This window comes from Euphorbia lathyris, chromosome 9 (genome assembly GCF_963576675.1).
Source record: "Euphorbia lathyris chromosome 9, ddEupLath1.1, whole genome shotgun sequence".
Taxonomy (NCBI): Eukaryota; Viridiplantae; Streptophyta; class Magnoliopsida; order Malpighiales; family Euphorbiaceae; genus Euphorbia; species Euphorbia lathyris.
Window position 1 is genome coordinate 22,392,517 of NC_088918.1, and position 9,278 is coordinate 22,401,794.

The 9,278-nt window shown below is 36.9% G+C and overlaps 1 protein-coding gene across 2 annotated transcripts; it reads left to right on the plus strand.

Moving 5' to 3' along the window:
• Positions 1–1,877: 1,877 nt before the first annotated feature.
• LOC136206421 (uncharacterized) lies at positions 1,878–6,909 on the plus strand. Of its 2 annotated transcripts, none has more exons than XM_065997470.1 (7): positions 1,878–2,020; positions 2,522–2,915; positions 3,024–3,752; positions 3,958–4,779; positions 4,939–5,607; positions 5,695–6,117; positions 6,280–6,909. In XM_065997470.1, the coding sequence occupies exons 1-7, from the start codon at positions 2,013–2,015 to the stop codon at positions 6,781–6,783; spliced, it is 3,549 nt and encodes a 1,182-aa protein (XP_065853542.1). In that variant the 5' UTR covers positions 1,878–2,012; the 3' UTR covers positions 6,784–6,909. The 2 variants fall into 2 exon arrangements, with proteins under 2 accessions (XP_065853542.1, XP_065853543.1); XM_065997471.1 differs by having other exon boundaries at positions 1,885–2,020; positions 2,614–2,915.
• Positions 6,910–9,278: the final 2,369 nt, after the last annotated feature.

Sequence of the window (9,278 nt, forward strand, 5' to 3'; positions counted from 1 at the left end):
TGTGATTCTTGATGACATTTGGACAAGAATCAAATTGGATGAGATAGGAATTCCTAACGACAAAGATAGTAAAGGATGCAAAATATTGATGACTTCCAGATATCGCAATGTTTTGTTAACCATGGGTGTACAAAAATATATCAGCCTTCAAGTTTTACAGCATGAAGAAGCGTGGAAACTCTTTCAGAAAAAATTGGGAAATATTGTAGATTCTGGCTTGCAACATATAGCATATGAAGTGGCACAAAGATGTGCAGGCTTGCCTGGGTTGATTGCGGCCGTCGCAACAACATTGAGAAATCAACCGTTTTGTGAGTGGAAGGATTCCTTGGAGCGGCTAAAGCAATTTGATCATGAAGAAATTGAAGATAAAGTTAACTCAGCTCTTGAGTTGAGCTACAATTTTTTAAAAGCCGAAGCCAAGTTAGTGTTCTTACTATGTGGTCAAAATGGACCACTCAACATTGACATCAAATATTTGTTGAAATATGGTCTTGGTTTAGGTACTTTTAAAAGCTGCAACACAATAGCAGCAGCAAGACACAGGTTACGTTCATTGGTCAACGATCTTAAAGCCTCTTGCTGGTTGCTAGAAGCTGGTAATAAGGATGGAGTACTGCATATGCATGATCTTGTTTACAATTTTTCCATCACAGTTGCGTCCAAGGATCAGCCTGTCATCACCGGCAATAGAATGAGCACTTGGCCAGATGATGATACATTGGAAAATTGCATGGTGATTGTGTTGACTGACGGCAAAATTCCTCAGCTTTCTGGAGTTTTGAATTGTCCCAGACTCAGGTTTTTTCTACTAAACAATGGGGATTTATCACTGGAAATTGGGGACAATTTTTTTGCAGGCATGAAAGGGCTCAGAGTCTTGAATATGAGGAATGCATGTTTTTCCACATTGCCTTTGTCACTTCAGTTCCTTAAAGACCTTCAAACATTGTGTCTGGATTCTTGTATCTTGGAAGATGTAACTCTAATTGGGGAGCTTAAGAAACTACAGGTTCTTAGCCTTGTAAACTGTACTATCGTTTGTTTGCCAAGAGAAATTGGTAATTTGACTCATTTGAAACTTCTAGATTTGAAGGGCTGTTCAAAGCTGGAAGTAATTGAGCCAAATGTACTTTCATGCTTGACCCAACTGGAGGAGTTGTACTTGGAAAACAGCTTCGTAAATTGGGAGGACAATGAAGCAAACAATGGAAAGCGAGTGAATGCCAACTTGACTGAAATAGAACAGAATGCCAAGCTTGTTAGTGTGCACATGCATATAATGGATGCAAAGATGTTGCCAAAAAATCTACCTGTAAAACAATTGGAAGATTTTAAGATACTTATTGGAGAGGAGTGGGACTGGAATGTTGAATATAAAACTTCAAGAACGTTAAAGCTTAACCTCAATACAAGCTATCATTTGGAAAGGGTGAAAGGTTTCTTGACGCGAACTGAAGATTTGTATCTCGATGACTTAAAGGGTATGGAGAATGTGCTTGACAACTTAGATGGGGAGGGTTTTCCTCAGTTGAAACATCTGCTCATTCAAAACAGTCTAGACATTCAATATATCATTGACTGGAGAAGGATGGGCCTTGTCACTGCTTTTCCCAGCTTGGAGTCGTTACATGTGAACAATTTGAATAAACTGAAGACGATTTGTAATGCTCCATTAAAAATGAGGTCCTTTGGAAGTTTAAGAAGGATAAAGGTGGGGAATTGCAGCTTATTGAGGAATCTCTTTTCGTTCTCCATGTTCAAAGGTCTCGAAAAGCTAGAAGAAATTGATGTTAGTAGCTGCAAGATTATCAAAATGATTGTTGGAAATGATGAGGGTGATGATGGAGAAGATGAAGCAATTAAGTTGGAACATTTGCGAACACTGACGCTGGATCATCTTCCTCATTTCGCAAGCTTCTGCTCCCAAGTGCAGAGAATGCAGAAGCCAACAATAGCAAGTGGGGAGATCATTTCAGGAGACGAGCTAGAAACTCCCTTGGGGCTTTTTAATGAAAAGGTATGATAGTTATCTTGTGCATATTGAATGTAGGATATATATTTTGTCTCACTTGTGTTCTACATGCATGATAAATATGTCAATGAATTTATAATATACATCCAAATCTGTTTTTTCTAATAAGTCAATTAATATGGCACTATTGTCATTTATACATGCCCTAGTATTGTAAATTTAGAAAAGGCCAGCTAAAGTGTATGAAATTGGTATTTTGGATGAACTAGTGACTTGCAGAATTTACTGTCTGACTAGTTATATAATATACTTCATCTGTTATGGCCCTTTTTCCCTATACGACATTAAGTCTTCTGACTTTTGTTTTCACTTTCAGAGATGAATCTCCAGTAGCTAATGATCTGTTTTGTCCTTTCATTTCCTTCTAATAATTATTTATATATTTGTGGCAAACTCTTTTGTATTTAAAAGAACAAGACAAAGATTGTGATTCTGTTTGCAGATTGAATTTCCCAATTTGATAAATCTAATGTTGCTATTGACTAGTGTGAAGAATATATGGTCTAACCAACTTAGAGATGTATCTCCATGCACTAAAAACTTGAGAAGCTTAATCGTGGATGGCTGTTGGAATTTAGGCTATATATTTACGTCATCCATGGTAAAAAATCTCGCACAACTGGAAAAGCTTGAGATAAGTAACTGCAGTTCCATGAGAGAAGTAATAGTTACAGAAGAATTGGAAGAAGAAATTTTGTTCCCGAAGCTAGACCTTCTAAAGCTCAAACATCTTTCAAAATTGGAAAGATTTTGCTCCGGGAATTTAATTCGGTGTCCTTTATTGAATGTTTTACGGGTAGAGAGTTGCCCTTATTTACAGACATTTGTCTCTAGTTCTATGCGCAATGATGTGGGTATCACGACTCTCTTTGATGAAAAGGTAATTTTCTTTTAATTTTTGGCTAATTCTGAGTAATTCTCTTTGATGCAGTTGAGCCTTATCTTTCTCATCTATAATTGTCAGAATAACTGGATTTGTATGTTTTAGGTTTCGTTTCCTAAGTTGGAGGAATTGCAAATATTCCACATGCATAGACTGGGGATGATATGGAAAAATGAATTCCTAGCAGCTGGTTCCTTTGACAAATTGAAAGTGTTGAAGGTTGAACATGCCAAAGAGCTGTTACAATTATTTCCATCAAATATGTTGATCAGAGGATTGAGGAATCTAGAGACTCTGGTTGTAAAACATTGCGACTTAATGAAACAAGTGTTTGATATGGAAGGACTGATGCAAGTGGAAGAAAGACTTGTTGTAGCCTTAAGAACTTTGAACGTGCAAGACCTGCCGATGTTGAAGAGTGTTTGGAATGGAGATGCCTATGGAATGGAGACTGTGTCCTGGAACAACTTGCGTTCGGTGACTGCTAAGCGTTGTCCTTGTTTGAAGAGTTTGTTTCCAGCTCCAATAGCTACAGATCTTCTACAACTCGAAGTGCTCTGCTTAACTGATTGTGCGATGGTGGAAGTTATTGTTGAGGGATTAGAAACATCTCCAACCTTCTCTTTTCCTAAGCTAAAGTTCATTGAACTTTGGAGATTATATGAATTGAGGAATTTCTATCCTGGAGCTCATACTTTAGAATGCCCCGTACTAGAAACTTTGTGGGTCCATAGATGTGAAAAATTGGATGTCTTTGCTTTAGAATCTCCAAACTTGCAAGAAACGCATGTGACGAGCAAAGCCGAAGTCCAACCGCTTTTCTCTTTCGCTCAGGTATACTAATATACTGCTCATATTAACATATATATTAATGTAGAAACAGTTCATTACTTTCATTTGATTCTAATTAATATATATTGTTATCTATAAATAAAGTAGCATTAGTTATATACCAGTTTAATGTTTTCTCTTTGGCAGGTTTTTATTTATTATTATATCATTGCTGTAGATATTGATACTAATTAGCTGATTTTGGCAGCTGGTACCCAACTTGAAGAAAATGACGCTGACTTACAAGGATATCAGGATGATTAAAGAAGGCCACTTGCCCACACATCTCTTTCACAAATTGGAAGTACTTGAACTCGAAAGATTCTATGAAGAATCATCATATTTTCCATTTGAATTCCTCCATAGATTTCAGAATATTAAAAAACTATACGTGAGCTGCAGTCATTTTGTAGAGCTTTTTCCCGGTGGGCTTGCTGGTGATGATCAAACTAAACTGAATGCTCTAACTAAACTGAAATTGAATGCTCTAACTAAACTGAGGCGCATATGGAATCAAGGATCCCAGCACAAACAAGCTCTTCAAAATCTTGACACTCTTCAAGTTCTAGCTTGCGATAGATTAATCAGTTTGGTACCATCTTTTCCTTGTTTCCAGAATCTTCAAACGCTGGAGGTGTACAACTGTGATGGACTGGTAAACTTATTCGAATCTACGGCTGCAAACTTATTAGTGCACCTCAAAACCATTAGCATCAGCGAATGCTATATGATAACTGAAATTGTAGCCACCAAGGAAGATGAAGTACAAACTGAAATTACTCTCATCAAATTGGAAAGTCTAAAACTTCATTGTTTAAAAAGCCTCGTTTGCTTTAGCTTTGCAAACTGCCCAGTGAAATTCCCATCCCTGACAGAAGTAATCATAACACAGTGCCCCAAGATGAAGTTTTTCTCTCAGGGAAACTTGTCCGTGCCAAAGCTAAAGAAAGTATACGTAACAAAAGAAAGAGATAAATGGCGTTGGGTTGGGGACCTTAACTCAACTATAAAACAACTGTATGTAGAGATGGTAAGTTTTGATTGATAACGTCCAATTTGATCTCTTGCAATTTGTTGATTCATTTGCCTGTTGCTTTAGATCGATGTACTTTTTTCGTTTTCTTATGTAAAATTGATGAAACATTAATTTCAAATACCATTAGCTAACTTCACATTTATCTTCTTATAGGCTGGCTTCGATGGCATGCAGCAATTGGAACTCTCGCAATTTCCTGAGTTGAAAGGGAATAGGCTTTCTCAACTTCCAGTTAATTTCTTTTATAATCTGACTTCATTAGTGGTGGATAATTGTGCATTCCTGTCAGTTGCTATTCCATCCAATCTACTGCCTTTCCTGATTGCTTTGGAAAAACTTGAGATAAGAAACTGTGATTTATTAGAAGAATTATTTGATTTGAATGCTGATAGAAGCTTTGGATATTTATCCAACTTAAAAGAGTTTCAATTGACTGATTTACCGAAGTTGAGGCATGTGTGGGATGGTATTCCTAAACATATGTTGGTCGTCAAGAACCTCACATTGTTGACATTCCACAACTGCGGCAGTTTGAGATATATATTAACTCCTACCATGTGTTTGGGCCTTGTACAACTCAAGAACTTAGAAGTCACAAGTTGTCAGATGATTGAAGAGATTATCAGTCCACCTGCATCAACAGATGGAACTATTGCTCCTACTATCACATTTCCTTTACTGGAATGTGTTTTTTTCGAGAATTTGCCAAACATAACTTGTTTCTACTCCGGAATTGGTTCTGTGGAATGTCCTTGCTTGACAGAGGTCACCGTAGCTGCTTGTCCACAACTAAATATCACTAATACAATTGCTGAGTCAAAGGTCAGTCATTTATCAAATTATCAGTCATTTACCAAATTATCATCACAAAGTAATAAACTAAACATTATCAATGCATTTTGTCCACAGGTTGCTAGTTTTCCTCGCCTGAAGGACTTCAAGCTATCATCAATTGACATTCAAAAGATGTGGAATTGCCAAAGTTTAACAAGCTTGGTTATAAATGGTTTTAGGAATTTGAAATTTCTGTTTTCATCATCGGTAGCTGAAAGCCTCGTAAATCTAAAAAAGGTGGAGATTTCGAACTGTGGGATGATGGAACAAGTAATAGCCATGGACGGACATGAAGAACAAATGATGAGACTGCTAAAAATAGATTTCCTGAAGCTCAAAGATCTTCCAAAACTTGCACAATTCAGCATATGTAGTATGCTTGAATGCCCTTCCTTGAAAGAGCTGCAAATTGAAAACTGTCCTCAACTAATGCCATTTGTCTCCAATTCCTCAAGTTCAAGTGAACTCCAAATAACGTCTGCTCTCTTTGATGAAAAGGTAGTATCTGTCCTTTTTATTTATTTTCTTATATTTTTTCCCCAATAAATACTTTTTTCATTTATATATTACATAAAAATAATTGATGGCTCAAAAAGTAAAAAAGATTATCTTCATGTACTACATTACATAGATTTGGTCTCATCATGATCAATAATGCAGGTTTCATTCCCCAACTTGGAGAAAATGCAAGTTATCAAAATGGATAATTTGAGGATGATTTGGAGCAAGCAGCTCTATTCAGATTCCTTTGACAAATTAGAGATTATCAGTATAACCAAATGTGGTGAAGTGTCGGAAATTGTTTCGACAGACGATGAATCGAAAGAAGCGATCTTCTTCACCAGATTACAGAGATTGGAACTAAATGATTTGGCAAGCCTTGTGAGCTTCTGCTCAGCAAAATGCAGCTTAAACTTCCCCTCTTTGACGCAAGTAATTATATGGAAATGTCCCAACATCAAGTTTTTCTCAAAACAAGTCCCAACTACACCAAAGCTAAAGAGACTACAATGTTATGAAAGAGACAAAGGGGATTGGAATGGTAATCTTAATGACACCATTCGTAACAACAAATTGATTGTTCCAAAAACTCTTGTAAACTTAGTTCTTATAGTTGTCATATACATTAGTTTTGTGATAATTTATTCATTTTATCTTATGTAATTTAATGATTTTGTGACAACAATTCTGTATTTGTTATTATACTTTTCCTACTATGATTAAAATTGTAACAGAAATACAAAAAAAGTTACAACAAATTTATAAATCTCCCAAAACTTAATTGTGTGATATTCAAGTTATTTATTAATTCTGTACTGATTTTTTTATTTGTATCTAAAACTTGTTTCTGCAATTAGTATTTGTAATTATTTATTAAAACTATAATGTATGTGAAAATATATTTATATTTGTCATAAAACTTAATTTTGTGGAAATTTTTAAAAAATTGTCACAAATAATTAGTTTTTTAGTTTTATGACAATAACTTTATTTGAAATTAATTTTTTTTTATCACTGAGTAATTTTGTTCCTGAAATTAGAAATATGCAATCCCAAAAATTAATTTTGATATAATTTAAGAGAAGTGTTAAAAATAATTCATTATTATTTGTAAAGATGCATTCAAAAAACGCTTTTTTTTTTTTTTTGAGAAAAAACTAACGAATTATATTAATGAATGAATCAAATCATCGTCCAATACATCAATTAGCCAACTCGGCTTATCAACAAAAGAATAAAAACTAGCATTGGAAAGAGCCCGCCTTGCAACCACATGTGCAACCCTATTCGCTAGTCTTGGGACAAAAGACACCACAAACGTCTTATTTTTCAAAAGCTCCTTGCAATCTTCCACCACATCTCCAATTCTCGAGATATTATATACATCCGCATTTATTTCATCCACCACCAATTTAGCATCCATTTCGATTTGAAGAGTATCAATCTCCATATCACTAACCCATTGAAGTGTTTCCCGTAACGCCAAAGCTTCCACCATCTGCGCCTTACGAATTCCAGCAAAAATCCCACTCGCCCCTGCCAGCATTTCTCCTTCCTCATCCCGAATCACAGCCCCTCATCCACTCTGCCCTTCCTCTACAAACACTACACCATCAATATTGCATTTAAACCACCCACTTCTTGGTTTCTCCCAATAATATGCTCGCCCCAAATTAATTCTATCCCCACCCTCCCTTATGCCTTCACCGTGCTGCTGATATAAATTTTCCTCTCTTCTCTGCATAATATTCATCCCACCCTGCTCGTTTTGAAATTGCAAATTAGAATTTGCATTTCCAACCCAATTCACAACATTACAATTTCTACCCAGCACTCTCCTTACTTCCCTTTCCCCTCCTCTTTCTTGCCCACCTCCCTCCTAGCCAACCCACCAAGAATTATATCAGCACCCACCCTTCTCCTACACACCCCTCCACTCATCTCCTCCACCCTTCTTTCCGTCCCTCCTGCATCCAAATTCACAACCTCGCCACTTCTCTTCCTCTCCCTCGCCTCTTTCCATTCCATTATAAATTGTATAATCCCTCCCACTCTAATTGTCGCATTCTTCCGGGGATTATCCCAAAGGATGTCATTTCGATTTTGCCAAATAGCAAACATAGCACAGATCGCTTGCGTTATAAAATCCTCATCAGCAATTTTACATTTTTCATCAAACCAACTAACCATATCTGCAAAATCTCCATCAGGTACCCCAAGTCCCACCTCCTGCCAACATTGAACCGCAAACGGACATACACTAAATGAATGCCAACAGTTTTCAGTCTCCGTTTCACATATCAGACAGTTGTCAGGCACAAGGATGTGTCGTGCTCGCAATGCAGACGGCAAACACTTGGAGCACAATTTCCACACAAACCGCTTCAATTTTGGTGGAATTTCTAGTTCCCAACACTTGCTCCACTCAACCTCCTGATCATCTCCCCACCTATGATTTTCTAACGCCTTATAGCCCGATTTAGCCGAGTAGAGACCATTTTTTGTATGTTGTCACACCAATCTATCAGCTCTATTTCTAAAAGGAATAATAATTCTTTCAATATCCTCCACTTCCTCTCTATTCAACAACATGTTAAGTTTCCCTCTATCCCACACCCTTGTCCCTTCCTCAAACAAATCTATAACCCTCATTTCACCCAGTTGACCCAATCCCCTAGACTCCAGAATAAAATGATTTCCCCTATCCACCCATGGGTCTTTCCAAACTCTTATTAACTCGCCATTCCCCACCTCCCACTTCAAACCCAATTTCAACACCTCTCTTGAATTCCAAATACCCTTCCAGATAAAACTAGGATTGCTACCTAGTTTAGCATCTAAAAAGTTGTCAGAAGGAAAATATTTTGCTTTGAAGAGCCTACTAAGTATTCGGATTCACAATAAACTTTCATCCCTGTTCCCCAGCAGTGACAAATTATACATAAACAGATCTCTATATCCCAAGCCACCATTCCTTTTATTATTACACAAATTCTCCCAACCAAACCAATGCATGTTCCTTCTCCCATTTTCCTTCTTACCCCACCAAAATGAGTTCATCATTTTCTGGAGCTCGTCACAAATAGATTTTGGCAACAAGAACGTACTCATACAAAACGTGGGTAAGGCCTGCGCAACCGTTTTAAGTAACACATCCT